Source organism: Lytechinus pictus, chromosome 5 (genome assembly GCF_037042905.1).
Source record: "Lytechinus pictus isolate F3 Inbred chromosome 5, Lp3.0, whole genome shotgun sequence".
In the NCBI taxonomy this organism is placed as follows: domain Eukaryota; kingdom Metazoa; phylum Echinodermata; class Echinoidea; order Temnopleuroida; family Toxopneustidae; genus Lytechinus; species Lytechinus pictus.
In genome coordinates, this window is record NC_087249.1 from 8536050 (window position 1) to 8556883 (window position 20834).

Genomic DNA, 20834 nt, shown 5'->3' on the forward strand with positions numbered 1-20834 from the left:
AAAATGTAAGCATAATAATTTTTACCGTTTAGCTTGCCAGGGAAACTCAGATATATTGGATGGCATTGAAAGTTAAACCTAGGTTATTAAACTCAGACCACACTTTAATATAGTGCTGGTTTCCAGCTCATTCACTATTTTCAGCCAGCAAAGAAAATGTGTTAAAAAAAACAATGCAGTGAAATGAGAGAATGGGGATAACACAAATTTACAATCAATTTTTCGTGAAGTATCCGTAGATTGTCTTTGCCAAGTACATTCAATATGGAAGATGAAACCTAGCATTGCACAGTAGCTTGAATTCAAGTTCTTATTTTAGTCTGGAATGAATTATGATTATAATTAAAAGTTCATTTTCTGCAAACATGGAATATATCAAAGTGTGAAAATTGTCTGCACATTTCATGCAGTGTGACAATAAAATAATGAAACCATGCAAAATATCTACTGTAGTTTAAAATTCATGTGAATTTATAAATCCTGAAATGTCAATGAAAATATGCAAGCTTGTTTATCCAACTGGATAAAGACTATGATCATAAGTAAATTTTTCCATCAATCATTCAAGAATAAAAGTTAAAAAATCAATCATAAAAATATTCACTATGGAAGTGTATGTTTCAATATCAATTCTTGAACACAACAGAAGAATATAGGAAGGCTTAAGTCTGAGAGATTTTACTCCATAAAGATCACCTGTATCAGATAGAAACTTTGAAGAACTTTTAGTGACCTTGCCCTACCTTAAGGAGAGTGGGCTGCCATCACCTAGCAACACCACCAAACAACATCGCCTAGCAACAGAGAGAACAAACTATGACTTGAATTGTTGAATCACTGTAGCTGAGATATCTAAAGACTGGTTGCCAAACACGCATTTAACCACAATCTAACACCTCCTAGCAAACAGGTGAGAAAGTTCAGGTGTGGGACAGACATGTTCTCACACACTCAGTTCATTCAGCACTGGGTAGCTTACAAACGTGGGTGTACATGTAATTGTGGTTTTTTTTAGACATGTATCAATCAGATTTGATAATTTATGTCTGGAACCGACCTTTATCGGCACCCTCCGAAAGACTTAATCAGAGCTCACACCTCCTCTGCATCAATTAATTCCCCACATGGCTTGGATTACAGGTGCATGCCAGTATACCTTCACTACTTATAATCTGATTGGGGATCTTAAACATATGGTAACTACTCGTTGAAACATCGGTTTAAAAAAATCTAACCCTTCATCTCGCACTTCACAATTCCAGTCGTTCATAAAATCAAGCCTAAATCTACAAACAGCTTTGTGAAACAGCCCCCCCCCCCCCCCTTGAGGTGACAACTCACCTGAGAGATACACTGTGTATATGGTTAAGAGGAATCTTCCGTTTAACGACGTCCCGGATTTGACCTTTCTCTGGACCTTTTTTGATCTGCTCCCGACCAATGAGATAGATGTTCCTGCCCGATAGGAGAAGGTCTCGCTTCGTAACCTGATGAGATCGATGAATAAGAAGAAAGACACAGTAAATACATAGTAAGATCAGATTCAGCTTCAGAAATAAACAAGGATGCAAACTCTTTAACCTAAAATACCCTCAAGACATCTTGAGGTCCAACCTGTTCAGTTTCCAACTTATTCTCCATAAAATTTTATATTAAAAAACAGTTCGTCATTTCCAGTGAAGCTTACATTCTACAGGACATAAATGTAGTAAGCATAAAGAAATGTAACCTGTAAAGTGTGGAATGGAATAACTATCAAATATGCAATGAAAATCAACCATGAATAAAAAAAAAATGATATCCCTTGAAATCCAATGCTCCCTCCCCCCCCCCCCAAATAAAAAAGGGTACCCTTTTGAAAAAAAATCTACCTTCCTCAGATTGTATTTTCCCTCAAAGGTATTGCTTTAGAAAACAAAATAATTGTCACTTTCACATACATCAATGTTTTTTTCTATTTCAGTTCAAACATATCTAGTTTCCAGTGTTGACTTCACACTTTAGGGCAACTTTATAATCAGAGAAATCAGGAAACAGGGGTCTATTTCATTCAGACTTACAGTAACTGTGCCAATGTTGTAATTACCATGGTAACCTTGATTGTGATTGGCTGCTGAGTCGTGTTACCATGGTATACAATTGAAAATCAAACCTCATGAAACTAGGTGTTCAGAATCAATGCACTTATAAATAGAAATCTTCATTAACCCTGATTTAACTTGGCTATTTCAGACCAAGATATTATTGTTGTTGTTGTTGTAGTTAAAAATACTATTATCCTTATCAATATCATCATCAATATCATTATCATTATTACTACTACTACTACTACTACTACTACTACTACTACTACTACTACTACTACTACTACTACTACTACTACTACTACTACTACTACTACTACTACTACTCCTACTACTCCTACTACTCCTACTACTACTACTACTACTACTACTACTACTACTACTACTACTACTACTACTACTACTACTACTACTACTACTACTACTACTACTACTACTACTACTACTACTACTCCTCCTACTCCTACTACTACTACTACTTGTACTACTACTACTACTACTACTACTATTACTACTACTACTTCTACTACTACTACTTCTATTTCTATTACTCCTACTACCAATACTTCTACCACCACCACCACCACCACTACTACTACTTCTACTGACCTTGAACCTCCTGTCATATTTGTTGACCTTGTCAGCAAACTCTATCCTCTCTCTCCTGGCTACCATGGCCTGTAGGGTTACGTTATGCTCAAAGCCAATGTAGTCCCCAACAAAGTTACGATTCAGACTGTAACGCCTTCTCTCCTTCTTGTTGAACAGGATGTCACTAGCTGTAATGGGTATGAATAATGATGACAATGACAACGATGATGATAATGATAACAATGATGAGGAGGGGGAAGAGGAGGAGGAGAATGATGATGATAATGACGATAATGATGGTGATAATAATGATGGTGACAATGAGGATGAAGACAATAAGGTTGAGCATGATGATGAGGATGATGGTGACGATAATGACAGTGATAATAATGATGAGCAGGATGCCAGTGATGAAGATAATGGTGACGATAATAATGGTATCAATGGGGATGATGATGATGGGGATGATGGGGATGATGGTGATGATGATGATGATGGTGATGATGGTGATGATGGTGATGATGATGATGATGATGACGATTTTAAAAATAATGGTGATGATGATGATGAGGAGGAGGATAGTAATCATCATGATGATATGGTGATGACAAGGAAGACGAGGGGGAAGAAGACAAAGATTATGATAATCATTATGATCAATCATTCAAGGATGAAAGATTCTAAACTTGACAGAAATTGTACTTAAATATGTGAGTTAAAGGGAAATCCAACCCAAACAAAAACTTGTTTTTAGAGGAAAAAGGAAAATCAGACAAGTTGATAGGTGAAAGTTTGAACAATATCGGACAAACAATAAGAAAGTTATGAATTTTCAAAAGATGTGAATATTGGTAGTCACTATAACCATGGAGACTTCAAATTGGCCGCATATGTGATGTCATAGTGATGTAAGGCAAGGACTACTCTTCAATGTACTCCAATACATAAAATGGCTAAAATTACATTTTTTCAAAAGTTTTACTTCAAATTATATTTTTCTTTCATGAGGTCATAAAGCAATATACTACCTGGGCTATATTTAAATTACTGCCCAAGGGGAATGGGTAATTAGGAGAAAACCACAAATCACTGATAATAAAGTACATGGCCTATGGGAAAGTTGTCCTTGCCCCTTGTCATAATTTACTTACCCAGTTGCCAATTTGAAATCTACATAGTCTTAGGGATCTCAATTTTATAACAGCCATAACTTTCTTATTGCTTGTCCGATTGCTTTCAAACTTTCACAATGCTGTTTTATTTATTTTTCTCCTTTCAAACACAACATTTATGACCAAGGCTGGATTCCCCTTTAAGAGAATCACAAGGCATCATCAATATTTTAATGTGTGCAAAATCAAACTGTGTGACTCTATGAAGTTGAACCATCAAAGAGTATAATATCCCAATTATCATAACAAAATAAACATAATTCACGCACAAAGTCCATAATGATCAAAGAGTATAATATCCCCATTATCATAACAAAATAAACATAATTCACGCACAAAGTCAATAATGATCAGTTAAATGAAAATACACACATCAAGGGTGAGGGAACTATACACACTCCATGCCTTACTTTCATATGTCAGTATGATCTGGCTTAATATTTTATTTTTTGGTAAAAAAGTATATATCATTTCCTTTCTGTATCTAAAAAGTTACAAATACAGAATACAGAGCAAATAATCACATTGTGAATGAGAGATGAGATCACTTTCTCATACACTCCAATTCTTAACTTCCGATGTCTAATAGGGCCTTAATATTATCATTTTATTCCTTAACTTTGTGGAATATAAAGCAAATAATTTGTGAAATATAAAGCAAATAATCATGTTTTGATTGCAAGAGATTGGACAAATTATCACCTTTTTCAGCAATTAGGAGGTATATACATGTACACTTCATTTCTTAACTTAATATTTTTGTAGGGAAGAACATATCATTTTATTTCTGTACCTTAAGAGTTTGTGGAATATAAAGCAAATAATCATGTTTTGGTTTTGGTCACCAACGGCAACATACTATACCTTGCTGTTTGAGTCTAAGATAGTACTTGTGTGCATTGAATTGTCTGAATGCTTTCTGAATGATGCGAGCATGAAAGTCAAACTTCCTCTCTCTCTGTTCCTCCAGTAGAAAGAGCTGAAAAATCGAAAATAATTGTCTATCAAAATAAAAATAATATGCAACATTTCCATAGTGCTTCATAAATGTAAGTAAGGGCTACATAGTATTACAACGGCATAAGCACGGCTACCCTGATCAGGCACACCTACTAGGTATCAATTTACTACACCTGGGTGGAGAGTGGCAAATGTATATTAACATCATGCCAAAGACATGAGTACTGAAGTGGGATTCATAATCATTTTTAGTTGGTGAATAAGTACTGCAGTGGGATTGGAACCCCTGATCATGCAGTTCAAAGTCCGGAGACATCTCCACTATTAATGCCACAACACCTCTACAGGTGCACATCTTATTACCAATGAGGTAAATTCATAAATCTTGGTATTGACCAATTCAAGAAAGCCATTTAATCCCATCTAGTTTAAAAAACTTGGGGGGGGGGAAGATCATTTACTTTTGCATGCCCCACTTTGTGGAATAGCCTTCCTGAAGACACAAAAAAATGTATCTCTGTCGAGACTTTCAAAAATCATCTAAAAACTTTATTATTTAACTCTTAGCCCTTTATGCTCCTTGAGCACTCTACAGAGTGGATTTGGCGCTTTATAAGTCACATTATTATTATTATTTTGCTACGATGACGATGAATTGCTGAGCACTCTTGAGGTGCTGAATTCTTGTTTTAGTGGCCCCCAAAATGGAGTAGTGTGTATGCAGTGATTTGTAAGTGAAAAGAAAAGGCGCCATATGAAATGACTCTTGGATTAGATTGGAAAGAATGTGTTCTCATTGTATTACTCACGGATTCCGGTTTCCTGATGAAGACCTTGTTCCTTCCTAGTTGGTACTCATCATCGTCCATGTTAACTGAACGTAGTAGATGAGTGACCCCAGCCCTGACATCACCGCTCCATCTTGGCCACGTCTCCTTTGTCAAGATGGCATATCTAGAGATGACAAACGACAAAAATACATTCAAAGATTCAAGATTCAAAATATATATCATCCGTAGAAATAGATGCACACATTGGTAACAATAATGCATGTTGCCTTTCAATTTATTTTAATTCAGGAAAAATAAAGTATTGCTGAATAAATGCATTGGGCAATTGCCGGCGATCGAACCTCAGACTTTTTGTGTGTCTAGTCAAGTGCTTTAGAGAATTGAGAATTGAGAATTGATTTTATTCTGTCCATTTAGGAAAATATTCTTGTTGGCATTTACATATACACAGAAATATACAAAATCAAAGCGTAAAGATGAATTCTGCAGAATATATATACATCACACATATTTGAAGAAAAATACATAATACAAAATAATTTCAATCAAATCGGTAACATTTTACTCTTAATCATCGTTATTATTAATATAATTATCATTATTATTATTATCAATCTTATTATTATCATTATGATTATTATTATTAATTGTATTATTATTATTATTATTGTTATTGTCATTGTTATTATCATTATTATTATTATTATTATTATTATTATTATTATTACTATTATTATTATTATTAATATTGTTTCTATTATTACAATTATCAATAATCAATCATTACTATTATCATTATCATTATTACAGGATATACAGAAGAAAAAAAAACATACAAAGAAATACAACAAACTACATACAGTCATACAAATAAGGGGAAAATACATAATATAAAATAATTTCACTCAAAATCGGTACAACTTTGCTCTTAATTATTGTTATTGTTATTTATTTTCAATATCATTATTATCATTGTCATTATCATTATTATTAATATTATTATTACTATTATCATTAATATAATTTTCCTATCATTATTAATTATTATTATTATTATTATTATTATTATTATTATTATTAATTATCATTATCATCATTATCATTCATCATTATTATCATAATCATCATTATAAATAGACAATTGCTCATTCAATGCTTTCATTTCAGTCGATAGTATCAGGGTAATATTAGTAAATTGTATACATGTGTGAGAATATAGTAGGTGACTGACGAAGTGGCAAGATTACAGGCTTGATTGAAGTTGTTCGTTGTAGACCACTGAGCCATGACACCTTCACGGCAAATAATATATTGCAAACCTATCGTTCATTGCAAATATACATGTATATATAACCTATCGTTCACTCTGAATTTAGGATGAAAAAGCTGTTCCCCTTTTTTTATCTTCCGCTTCTTCTCTCTTCGATAAAGACTTGATAGGCATCCTTTGGTAACTTCAAACTTCAAGTGATGTTACATTGCTCTCTGTTCTTCATTACACCATAGGTTCCCAATTATATTATAACTCACTAACATGAGCTTTTTTTTCTTTTTTACAAAGGTCTCTGCTTCCACGTACATACCTCCTGAGAAACTTATCAAATTCTCTCCTGTAAGCGAAACCAGCTCGCCTGACCCTGATGTTCTCCTTCAGTCCCAGATATTCAACTTGATGGTGCACCCTGGATGTGAACAAACAAATGTAAAAATGTGGATGATCAAGAAATATCAAGACATACATGTAAGCCTGGCTCACATCTTTGTGTTTTAAGCTGCATATTGTTGCATTAGCCGAAAACAGCAATAAGCAACCTAGCGCAGCATACTACGAAGCAAAATATGCAGTTCCAATCACACTTTTGGCTACAGTTTATTTCCAGTCCGTATAATGCCAATTTGTCCAATCGCCAACTTGTCTACTATCATTTGGTCTACCATCAGTTCGTCCACTATCTACATGGTCTAATTGCCAATTCGTCCACTCACCATTTTGTCTCATAACCTATTAGTCCAATAGCCATTTAGTAAATATACCATTTGGTCTAATTTGACTGAGTGTTACTTGTACAAAATGAATGAAAATTAAATGGTGTTAGACCAACTGGTTATGAGACTAAATGGTCATACACGAAATGGTGATTAGACGAAGTGATGATAGGACCATATGGTTATTGGATCTAATGTTGGACAGAATGGCATTAGACTAAATGAAAGTAGACCATGTCGTGAGTGGCTGAGTTGGCAGTAGACAAATTGGCAATTTACCTTTTCTTATGCGGTCAAGGGAGCTCATACAAGTTGCATGCAGTAAAGCGGGCTAAAGTGAGGTAATTCGAGGGAAATCGGGCAATAACATTGCTGCAGCTGTTCGCTGTTGCTCCTTAGAAACAGAACCAAATCATTACCATGGAATTGCCCTACATGTTTCAAACTTTTATTTTAAATAGCAGCTTGTGTGACCTGCCACCCTTACACCAACAATAAATCATCGGGGAGGGTTCTCTGTAAATAATCAACATGGAAATTTGGTCTTCAAAAAATGAAAATGAGAAATTAGCTCATCAAAAGAATAATTCTTCTTCATACTGTCAAAATTTGAAGTTGTAAAGTTGAACAAAATATGTGATACATGAGTTCAAACTTCAAACCTTGTTTTCTCCTTATTCTTCAATCCAGTTCTTGAGTGGGTTACTTTTGATCAATTTTGACAAGTTTTATATAATTTTAAAGCTTAGGATAGACTTTGTCAAGCTCAATAGAAACTTTCATTCCTCTTGGGCAACTTATTGTTTGTTTGGGGGTGGAAATTAACCAGGCAAGAAATAGTCTTTTTTCTGGGCAACTTTTCACAACATACAGTGTAAATCTACAACATTGGATAAGCTTTAACATTGCAGTGGATGGGGATTTTCCAGGTCTCTTTAGAGCATTTTGGTGGCAAAATCACCCCAAGTCCAGGGCCCCATCTTACAAAGAGTTATGATTGATCCGATCAACCTCAACTGTATGGAAATCCATCAATGTCATAATTTTATTTCTTCAGGAAATTTGCACAATGTCCTTTATAAGCCAAGAGAAGCACACTAAATTTTCGAGAAAACTATGAATGTATGATATACAGCATATCTAGAAAATAGTTTGAACAAACATGCTGTTTAGATGATGATGTTGCTGGCCGTCCATAGTTGTCGTTGACTGGATAAATCGCAATTCTTTGTAAGACAGGGCCCAGGTGTAATTTTTATCACATGCAATCATTTTTCTCACCTTTTTTCTTCCCAATCATGCGGTCTCTTTGTCTCATTTGGTTTGATACAGCGGATGTAATGAGGGGTACATTTCATGAGCTTATCAACAAGCTTGTTTGCCTGAGTCTGAAAAATAGAAAACGCATATATTTCAAGTGTAGCTATCAAAGAGAAGTTCACCCTGAAAAAAAGTTTGTTGCAAAAATAGCAGATTTTTTTAAATTTTTATTCAAGTGTTTGATTTGTGACATCATAAATGAGCAGCTGCTCCAAAATCTGCAATATTTTTTTATCATGTTTACAATAAACTTTTTGTCAGGGTGAACTTTGCCTTAAAGGTCAAGTCCACCCCAGAAAAAAGTTTATTTGAATAAATAGAGAAAAATCAAACAAGAATAATGCTTCAAACTTCATCAAAATCGGATGTAAAATAAGAAAGTTATGACATTTTAAAGTTTCGCTTATTTTTCACAAAACAGTTATATGCACAATCCAGTGATATGCAAATGAGAGAGTCGATGATGTCACTCACTCACTATTTCTTTTGTTTTTTTATTGTTTGAATTATACAATATTTCAATTTTTACGAATCTGACAAATAGGACCCTCTTGTTTGAACCACAAAATGTTAAAACAATGGAATCCCACACGTTCAGGGAGGAATGATTTTTTTTTCACATGGCAATGAGGAGAAAATTAAAATATTTCATATTTCACATAATAAAATACAAAAGAAATAGTGAGTGAGTGACCAGGATGTGCATATAACTGTTTTGTGAAATTAAGCAAAACTTTAAAATGTCATTACTTTCTTATTTTAGATCGGATTTCGATGAAATTTTCTGCGTTATGCTTGTCTGATTTTTCTCTTTCTATTCAAAGCAGCTTTTTGTTGGTGTGGACTTGTCCTTTAAAACAGAAAAGTGATTACATAACCCCTGCCTATCATGATCAACATCTTTGTTCAGATAATAAGAATTTACTAATTGTTTTCTTCCAATTTCAACAAAAACATGTTCAATGTTCATTTGCTCTACCTCCCCAGTTTGTGATACATTTGCCAATTTTAAAACAGATCTTAACCCTTTGCGTGCGGGCCCGTGAAACCGGATACCTCTCCCTGCGGCGGAGCCGTTTTTGTACATTGCTGATATTTGGATCTGTGGCGGTGTTTTCCTAATCTATTGCTAATTGCGCCAAACTGAAGTATTTTCAGGATTTTTAGTAAATGTAAAGATGAAAGATCAGACACTTTTCTTTCTAGAATTAAAGGTCTCGCTTCTCAAATCAACAGAATAGTTAAGAAATTTACGAGGAAAAAGTCGTGTTATTTTGTAAAATCTTCATTTTTTCCCCAAGTCAATAGGCACTGTGTACAAAATTGCGTAAGGGCAATCAGCACGCGCGGACAAGTCGGGTTCGATCGATACCGCTTTGTTGTCTGCTCTAGTGCTTTTTTCATTGCCTATTGTCACGCTACTCATGAATGGTCTCTTTACCTCCTTGTATTCAGATCATTTGCAAAGTGTATAATTACGACGATAATCCATTTTGGGTGAAATCACGGCATACCAAATACCTTTATTTTCCAGAATGAATAAAAAAGGGTGAATATATTCCAGTGCAAGTACGATGATGATGCTGCGCAACGAAAGTCCGAAACTATATTGTGATTTTTGGCTTCTGGGCTTCAGGACGGTGGTCTCAATGTTTCACTAAAAATCGCCCTTGGTTTCTTCTTTTCATAAATTATAGTTTGTAATAAAAAATAATTTTGTTCCTGAAGATTGCATACCAGTGTTCGATTTGTTTTCCTGTTTCAATTTCAAAGAGCGAAGGGGGTAAATGTGACTCAAATCTGAAATCACACCTCCCAACGCTCTCCTCGTCTCGTTCTACATGTACGTTTCATTTTTCTATCTCCCTTTTCCCTCCAAAATAACGATGATACCGATTACTGTTCGTCACAATGAGAGAAAGTAAATTTTATTATCTATTGAAATTGTAGCATAAACTTTTAGTTCATTGTTAGTTTTAGCGTTTGAACTGATTATGCTTTTGTCGAATTTTCAGTGCAAAAATGTTCACATGGGAGAGAAAGAGAGAATGAGATGAAGAGCTTCCAAAGCCTAACATGACAAATTCATTCTATAAAATGACGTGAATTTCAAATTGAGGTGGGGGACTATAGTATTCTAATTCTTTATAAGTAAATATTTATGCAATAGCAAAAGCGCACATTATGGTTTACATTATACCTTTTTGGACTATTTCCTCTTTTTCCCCTTCCATTCTTTCTGTCGATTTATCATTCTCCTTTACATGTATCTCGATTTGCATTTTCTATTCTTTTTTAAAATCTCACTTGCATCTTCTTCCGTCCCTATGGGTATCACCACCCGGGGAAAATTGTATTTTTTGTGAAGAAAGCACTGTCATGCTCAAGAAAATGTTCTTGGCATGTCTTAAACGCCTGCATGTTTTAAATAAGTAAACATTTACTTTTTTATTGTTACTGTCGTAATATAAAAAGTAGTATTCCTAAGAGCTTTTTGTATCGCTAAATACGAGAAGCATTTACTAGGTCATCCTGACGAAATACACTAATCTTCCTATTATTCAAGGCGTTGGCTATTTGTCCCCTGCTCTTTTTATAAGTAATTTGTTTGAGCGTCCGCCATGACTTTCTTTTGTTCATTTTTAAAAGAGCAGAGGATAAACGGTGTTATTAATTCCTTTATTTTGTTTCCTTTGAAATAGAGGACAAAAATAAGAGCTCTATTGGATGAGAGAACGAGAGAAAGCGGGGGGTGGGGGTTCAAAAGTTTTCCAGGGGCTCGTATTATATAAAACTTGTTTACAAATTTTCAATAGCACTTGAAAGCTACTGAAACCATTCTATTTGACTGGCGGATGGTATTTTTTTTTTAATTATTGCGCATTTTTCAATATAAAATGTGCATGTATAATGTATTTATAAAACGGTACCAATTAAGGATTTCCTCGTTTTCCCTTTTCCCTGGTTTCTAACCTGTAACTGAATGTATTATCTACCGCTTTCATTCCCTTATCTATCGTCTTTCTTTATCCCCTCCCTTTTACACCTATTTTCTCTAAGTTCTTCTCATTTAAATTATATCTGTATCGTCTTCTTTCTTCCCGATTTGGATTACGAGGTATATCTTTTCTGATTTTTCTTCTCAGTACCTGTCATTTTACATTACATCTAACGTCTCTCCCCCCCCCCCCTCTCTCTCTCTCTCTTAATTGGAAACGGTTCCGAGAGAATGCCTCGTTTTTGGCAACTTGTATTGATCGGAGATGGTTGCATTTGTGGGCCTCTCGTCCTATTGCATCGTGGTCATCATGTCGAAAATTTTGGTGTTTTTCCCCCCTGTTTCTCAAATAATGTCCCGAAAAACCCTTTAAAATTACTATTGTAACTGTCATTTCACAATAATTTCTATATCATCTTCCATTTTCTATATTGATAACGTGGGTAGATATCTTTCGCAAAAGACAATATGATGATCATCATCATCATCATCGTATAAAAATGCACGAATAAACTATTTTTTGTGAACTTGGGGCTTAGGGTTATGGCAAGACAGAGGCCTCAATCTTTCACTAAAAGTAATTTTCTTTTTTAGATGTTTTCATGAATTATATGTCTCATTTAATTCGATTTCCCACACAGATATTATAATGACAATAAAATAATCTTGTTCCTGAAGTTTGCGCATCGGTATTCGATTTGTAATATCCTGAAATTATTTCAAAGAGTTAAAAGAATAAAAGTGACTAAAATTGTAAGTCTGAAATCATACCTCCCAACTCTCTTCTTGTCACTTTCTACGTTTCTTTCTTTATCTTACTATTCCCTCAAAAAGAGCCAAGCAATTACTGAAAGTAACAGAAAGTATTTTTTTTTCTTGAATAAATTATAGCATCCGCAATCATAAGTGTTTTTTATTTGTTCTTTCGTTTTGTTCGATTGTCTCCTTCGTTCTGTTTTATTGTCTCCTTGATTTCACAACCGAAAATAAATCATTAAAAAAAACATTCACAATAGTTAGAATTCATTTTTGTCTCTATCGTTTTAATCTTTCAATCTAATAGTACAGAGGCGGCGGAGTTGGTAGGTATTTTCAGTCCTCACCCCTTGCAGCAAACATGTACAAAAAATCCGAAGTCTATATAAATTTCTGATTTTTTTTTCGGCCGGTCCACTCCCTCCCACATTCAGTAACGAAAACATTTTTTCCCTCTATGAATCTTTTCTACCACGCTATTCGCCGGTAAAAAAAAAGGGAGAAAGAAATTGGCAAAAAAGTAGGAAATTCAATAAAATTTGGGTTGGTATCAACATTTTTTTTTTTTGGGGGGGGGTGTAGGTTACACATGAATAAAAGTTTGTAGGATTGAGAGGGTTCTATCGGGTGACACGCCAGACAAACGTGTTTTCTTTATAGGGGGTGCCTTAGCGTAATTTCTCATCCTGTATCATTCTATTTCCTCCAAGTTCGCCCGAGGAAACTTTTAGTTCATTATTGGTTTTATCATTTGAAGTGATTATGTTTCCGTCAACTTTTCAATGCAAAAGTTTTCGTCTGGGAGAGAAAAGGAAATAAGATGAAGAGCTTCTAAAACCTTACCTATTATAAATTCATTCTGTAAAATGATATGAATTAACAAATTGTAATATTTTAGCCGCTTCATCCCCGTCCCACAGCTCAACCCCTGTACCATAAAAAACATTGCTGTCCCTGTATAACATCTTTTTCCAAACATTTTGGTTTAGATGCAAACCATGGCAAGCGCCCCAAATGCGATTTTTTTTTTTTGGGGGGGGGGGGTCGAAACGGGGAAAAAAGGGGCCAGGACGGTCTTTATTCTTATCTTTTCCACCGCGTTACTCGCAATTAAAAAACAGAAAATCGGAGAGAGGAGACAAACAAGCAATATATATTAGAGTGTAGGTCAGAACATTTCCATCGGGGGAGGGGGGGGGGGTCAAACAAGAACAATGATAAACAGTCATCAGTTTGGCAAGGGTCTGGGGACCGAGTTGCAACAAATACACGTTGTGGGATTTTTTAAGTAATCTCCCAAAAAATAAAGTCATGTTGTAATTCGTTTAAGTAGATATTCATGCATGGAATTTTAGCAAAAGCGCACTTGTCTGTTCCCCTTTTATCACTGTATCTAATTCTCTCTCGTTATCTCTGACATTTGAACATATTTTTTTCGATAATTTCCCTAAATAATTATTCGTTTATCCTTATATGCATCATCACCCAGGGGAAGCGCCTTTATGCAATATGAATCACTGACGGATGTCATAAGCACCTGTGTTGTCGGTAAACGAGACTTTTTTTTGTAGATACGGTATGTTGGTCGAAAAAAAAAGATTCATAAAAGCTTTTTGTATTGCTAATACGAAAAGCGTTCAATGGGTCATCCTGCCGATAAATACTAATCTTCCTTTTGTTCGGGGCGTTGACCATCTGTATCCTGCTCTTTTCGGAAGGAATTTGCTTGAGTGGCCGCCCAGACATTCTTTTGTTCGGGTAGTGCCGATATCATGAACTACATGGACGTTCCCCCTTTTGAAAAGAGCAGAAGATGAATGGTGTGCTAAACTGCTTTCTTTTCTCTTTTTTTTTCATAATAGTAGACAAAAAATAAGGAGAAGAAGAGGGATGATGGGGAGGGAAAAAGTTCAAAAGTGCACCGAGATCAGCTCAAAGTACTAAGACATTACAAGCTTTTTGCTTTTCTGAAAATACAATCAATCGATGAAACCAATGAGATATCATTCTATCTAGAGCGATATCTTCTTGATTAAACAAATAAGACGAAAATGGTGAATAAACGCGTAGCTTATTACGTGACGATCTTGCAGAAAAGATGTTAGCGTATATCTATCAGAACAACGATATGGATCAAATCACGTGATCGGAAAAATCACGTGATCAGGCCTTATGCGCGCGCGTACGTGCTCGTCGCAAAATTTATCCTTCCCGTCCGACTCCAACGAAAAAATCGGGTAAAGTTGAAATGATTTCCTATTTTCGGGATTTTTCCCCACGTAGCTGTATATTTTTTTCAATCTGTTATCGAAATAGGTTTATAAAGTAAATAGTGGCAGAGGTTTTAGTACATAACAATTACGAAAAAGCTGAAAAACTTAATTGAATTAAACCAAACATTTCTCGGCTTCTGTAGAAGCCCGTCGTAGCTAAGTGAATGACTCGCTGGGCTTCTGTGGAAGCCCGTCGCACGCAAAGGGTTAAGACTCATTTATTCAAAATGTACCTCAATTCAACAAAATTAGCTAGGTAAAGACATCTTTTTTCTTTTTGTTTGGTTCTGAAGTGCATAGAGACATAGTTACATTATGTGTTATTTGCGCCATATGAAAAATCCTTATTAACATAATTATTACCATACAAACGTAAAAACAGTCTTTCACTTCTCATGGTATCACATACTTAGATGGCATTCTTTACAATATTCTCAAAGTTATTCTCTTTGGGTAAAGGAAAAAAATTATCATTCTCTGTTTAACTTCATAGATACACTACTCGTGTCCTATTATGTAAATACTTTTTTAAATCTTTTTTGTCAAACTTTGAAACCGCAGCATAGATATTCTACACACAGTGTATACAGAGTAGCGTGCCAAACTCGCTTCCCAAAGAACAGTTGTGTCCTGAAAACCACACTGCAAAGTGGTAATCCAAGCTGATTTGGAAGATTGCTTTCAAGACCACTTCGAATGTCCCCTTTACATATTAAACTGGTTTCCACTAAACTGATTAAGGAAGCATATGAGAACAGGGTCTTAGTGTACTGAATGACACCACTTCAATCGCTTAGATTGCTTACTTTGATTTTGCTGCTAGCTGTTGATGGTCTTGACTTGGCTTGGCCCGCTACCTTCTCTGGGAATAGCTCCATGAAGAATGCGCTGTGAATGATCAAAAGAAAATACATGCAACAATTGAGCTTTAATTAGTACAAAAATAGTTCAAAATGGAAAAAAAGCAATAACAAACCCAAATAAATCTGTATTTCCAGATGAGAGTATTACATTTATATTTGCAACCATAATTAAAATCTGTTAAAATCTGTTCAGTCTCAAACTGCATGGGTTGATATTCCATTAGGGACACATGTGAAACAATAATAAACAATGAAAATACATCAATATGAAAATAACAAATTATGACAAACAGAAGAAAAATAATCAAAGTAAATAAATAAATTCAAAGGAACACGGAGTATTAGAACTTACTTCTCACTGGACTGCATGAGTTCAATAAGATCTGTAAAAAGTACATCTCGATTCTTTTCGCAGAATCCCTCTACTATATATCGTACCTAAATGAAGACAACATAAAAAACATTCAACAAGGTTTTAAAAAAATTAATAAATTATGTCACATTTACATTGCATTAAAGCAATTCGAACTGCTCTTTTCACTTCACATAATGAATAATAACCTATTGATAAAATTGTAATTTGGTCTTTTTTAATAAAAAAGCAAAATTTAGAAAATAAGATTATCTGAAAAAGTAATTCTACATCTTCTTACATTTACAATTGGAAGTTGTAAAGTTGAATAACAGACAAGATAAAAGACTTTATTTGGCACCATTTTTTGCAGACTGCTTGGAAGTTTCGCCAAGATTGCACAGTGTGAACAATACATGCGTGAGTGAACCCAGAACTTCAAACCTGATTTTTTTTACACTCTTGCAAAATTCATTCTGAATTCAAGCAAGTACTTCTGATGGCAACTGTTGATCAATTTTGATGAGTTATAAACTAGATTACAGCTTAGGACGTTTCTTTTAAAGCTCAACGAAAATCTAAAAATTCATTTTGGGTGACTTTTTGTTGCTCTTGGGGTGGCAGGTCACAAATGACTTCATGAAGCATACCGTATTGTCGGTGCAAGAATACTCTTAGCAAACAATTTTCGTGCATCAGTACAAAAACACCCTTAGCAGTGCGCATAAGTGCATTGCGTAGTGCATTTCTGCACCGATGTGGTGCACAAAAGGGCGTTCTTGCACCGACACGACGATACTAAGGCAAGCTAATCATTTATATTGCAAAGCAAGAGCGAGCAGTGGGTGTAGTTTTCTTACCTGCCCTGCGTAATGATGTACGACGAATCCTCCACTCAAGACCTGGTAATGCTGATGCGTTCCAACCGCGCTGTTCATCTTCTGTAATAGCTTCTCATCAGCGCCCTCGCTCACTGCATGCATGGTCGCACAGACGTCATCCAGGATGCACATGATGCCAGGTGGTACCTTCAGAGTACAGGAAAAGTACAGATTCACTTAAAGGGGAATAAAACCTTTGGGCAAATTGGCTTTTGTGGAAACAGAAAAATCAAAGAATAAGATCACAGCAAGTTTGAGGAAAATCGAACAAATAATGAGAAAGTTATGAGCATTTGAATATTGCGATCACTAATGCTATGGAGATCCTCCCATTAGCAATATGACAAATATTTGTGATGTCACATGTGAACAACTTTCCCATTGATGGACTATAAAATAGCCCAAAAATGTATATTTTTGCTCTTTCTTTGGGTCATACAAACTCTTTATCCACAATGTATTCTCCTATAGAAAGAATACACAATCTACTGATAGATGTGATAAAAGAGGTAGTTTTAAGTGAAATATATAGAAAAGTAATGGGAAAGTTGTTCACATGTGACATCACATTGCCAATGGGAGGATCTACATTACAGTAATGATCTAAACTTCAAATGCTCATAACTTTCTTATTATTAGGAGTGGGCTATACATGGGTCAAAAATACTTTTTTTGTAATTTCAATATGACAACAGTTTTTTTTTATTCCTTGTAATGTATCTCAACATGAAATGACAATATTTTTTGTCTCGGGTCCGAGAAAAAAGTTTGCCGGGCCAAAATCCAAAATGGCCGCCAAAACCCCCCAAAATCACAGTTTTGGCCACAACTTTTTTATTTGGTGGTCAATTTCTCTGGTTTTGGTGTCTATTCATATGTTTTGGGGGGGCAGGCAATTTGTTTTCCTATAATTAGTACTTTTAAACCATTATTTGTAGAGTTGAAAGGTAATTATACCTAAATTTTCCCATTTTTGTAGCCTTTTTTCAGTCAAAAAGTAGGTTTTCTCATCCTGGGGTTCTGGGATATTTGATGGTACGAGGTCAACAATAGCAAGTAGCTTCATGTAGCTATATTGCTTTTATTCCTCCACTTTAGGTTTTACGGATATTTGTGAAATATATCTTATTAAATAAAAAAATGTCAATTATCCATTGGGGCTATACAGTATACATATGTACAATGTACTGTACATACATACTGCACTGCATAAATGCATTGGTCACCATGACAGATAACAAGGCTTGTATAAACTATAGTGTCATAGAAATGAGCTCTCAGGTTTAGAATTAGATGCCTCAGAAATTGAAGATATGTTTTGTCTCAGAAATTGAGGACATGTTTTGTCAAATATGCTAATTCAGGGGGCGGAGAGAGGTAATTTACACTGTAGCTATTCTGGGCCCTGTTGCATAAAAATTTACCATTATGTTAACTTAACTTAATGGCAAAAAGAAGCTGCTGAAAACTGCTTATCTAATAAAAGAGAGCCAATGGAGTAAATTAGAAAGTCAAAAAGGGGCCTAAGCTTTCGATCCTAGCAGAATCTTCGTCGGAGGCAAAACTTAACTTAATGGTAACTTGCATGCAATCCTTTATTCTGATTGGCTGTTGAGCAGCGTTACCATGATACTAGTAGTTACCTGACCCCATAAACATAGGCCAGTTAGACACCAGAACCAGGTTTAAAAAAGGCTTCCAAATGAAGAAGATATGGCTAAAAATGTGATGTACGTATATATACATGTATGTGATATTTACAGTAAGTGTAAGTTACGTTGCTGGTTTCACCATGTACATCAGCTGACAAGGAATCAAGTTCACAATCTAATTCTAAACCTTTGAAGCTCATTTCTATGACACTGTAGTTTATATACAGGCCTTGTCATATGCCATGGTGGTCAATGCATGGATATATGCAGTGTAGTATGTACAGTGCATTGATTGATTGATTGATTGTACACCGTATAGCCCCTATGGATAAATGATATTTTCTTTTATTTGATAAGATATATTTCACAAATATCCGTAAAACCCAAAGTGGAGGAATAAAAGCAATATAGCTACATGAAGCTGCTTGCTATTGTTGACCTCGTACCATCTAATATCCCAGAACCCCAGGATGATAAAACCTACTTTTTGGCTGAAAAAAGGCTACAAAAATGGGAAAATTTAGGTATAATTACCTTTTAACTCTACAAATAATGGTTTAAAAGTACTAATTATAGGAAAAACAAATTGCCTGCCCCCCAAAACATATGAATAGACACCAAAACCAGAGAAATTGACAACCAAATAAAAAAGTTGTGGCCAAAACTGTGATTTTGGGGGGTTTTGGCGGCCATTTTGGATTTTGGCCCGGCACACTTTTTTCTCGGACCCGAGACAAAAAATATTGTCATTTCATGTTGAGATAAGGTAAAAGGAACACAAAAAAACTGTTCCCACAGTAAAACCAAAAATCACCCATTTATAGCCCACTCCTATTATTATCTAATATTCTCAAACTTTTGTTGATATGTTTTTGCACAAGCTATCTTGTTTAAAGGGTTTAATTTTCCTTTATAATCAATGCAAAACAAACGATGTTTGTCATTAGGTGACATTACCCCAAAACATGGGGACATTTCATGAAAGTAGTCCGCACTGACTAAATTGTCAGCGACAATTTCAGTGAAATCCTTGGTTTTGATTGGCTAAGAAGCTCTGGCCTCTGACTGCTACTATGGTAGCTTTCAGAGAAAGACAACTTGTCCCTGCTAACAACTTTCAGGAACCCCCCCCCCCATCCCCCAGTTAAAACTGGTGACAAAACATTTGTTCCAAGCTTTATTTCATCTAAGATATAGGGTTAGGGTTAGTCTGCTGTGCAAACCCTTCACTCAAGTCACTAAAGGGTCTGAATGTGCAGCCTACAATGCCTTGAATATTGAAGGCCCGAATTGAAACAGCAAGTTTTATATTTGCTAGTCTTTGTGTGAAGGCCCACTTGTTGTTCAAAGTTGTTTTAAAGTTTAAATCAGGGTCTGTGCCTGCAGGCTAGGTTAGGTAAGGGTTGCAATCAGGTTGTATATTAGGGTTAGGGTAGGGTACAGTGTTTAATCCAGTCATTTGATAAGTGTGTGAAATTCAGAGCAGAGCAAATGTCATAGAACTGTTAAAACTAGCATTTACAATGAACTTGGATCTAAAATATGTACAATAAAGGGAAATCGTCCAGGGTACCGCTTTATTAAAAGCTCCTATTTTGGTAACTTTACCATACAATGCCAATCACAATCACAGATTCCATGGAAATTATCATGGATGGCAAAGTTAATCTGTATGCAATGGAGGCCCTGAAAGACCTACATATGTACTTTTATTTCTCATCTGCCTGGAGTGGTCTTTAAAGGTGAGTTTCACTAGATGATGAAATCATGAAAATAAAATAATTGAGGTCCACTCTGGTTCATATTTCTAGATCATATCTCACTGAGTTCAAACACTAAAATCACCCACCCAATCCTACAGGCTTCGTAGTTCCCATCCTCCTTAGTCCCACACCTTTTAAAACAAAGATTACATGAAAGTGTAGGTGATCGTGCCTTTGTTTGTGCTGTATCCGAACCCTGGGATAGTCTCCCTTCCTCAATAAAATAATGCATCATCTGTTAACTTATTCAAAACCAACTGAAAGCCTATCTTTTTCAAGAAAGTTTTTTTTATAAATAAGTCCATTTTTGTAATGCAATTTGTAGAGTAGTCTTCCCTTATTTTCCTTGAATTAGGACTTAATTATACATGGTTTGTTTATCTTGTTTACTA

The 20834-nt window shown here is 35.2% G+C and overlaps 1 protein-coding gene across 1 annotated transcript in view; it reads right to left on the reverse strand.

The window, feature by feature from the left end:
* The window catches only part of LOC129262472 (unconventional myosin-Ie-like), an 86127-nt gene that overhangs the window by 6361 nt on the left and 58932 nt on the right, over positions 1 to 20834 (reverse strand). The window contains exons 13-21 of the mRNA XM_054900595.2: positions 17007 to 17174; positions 16147 to 16232; positions 15738 to 15819; positions 8866 to 8972; positions 7182 to 7280; positions 5617 to 5761; positions 4712 to 4826; positions 2694 to 2863; positions 1342 to 1487 (exon numbers count right to left, since the gene is read on the reverse strand). Of these exons, the coding sequence (XP_054756570.2) occupies positions 1342 to 1487; positions 2694 to 2863; positions 4712 to 4826; positions 5617 to 5761; positions 7182 to 7280; positions 8866 to 8972; positions 15738 to 15819; positions 16147 to 16232; positions 17007 to 17174 (1118 nt within the window). The remainder of the gene's footprint in view (positions 1 to 1341; positions 1488 to 2693; positions 2864 to 4711; positions 4827 to 5616; positions 5762 to 7181; positions 7281 to 8865; positions 8973 to 15737; positions 15820 to 16146; positions 16233 to 17006; positions 17175 to 20834) is intronic.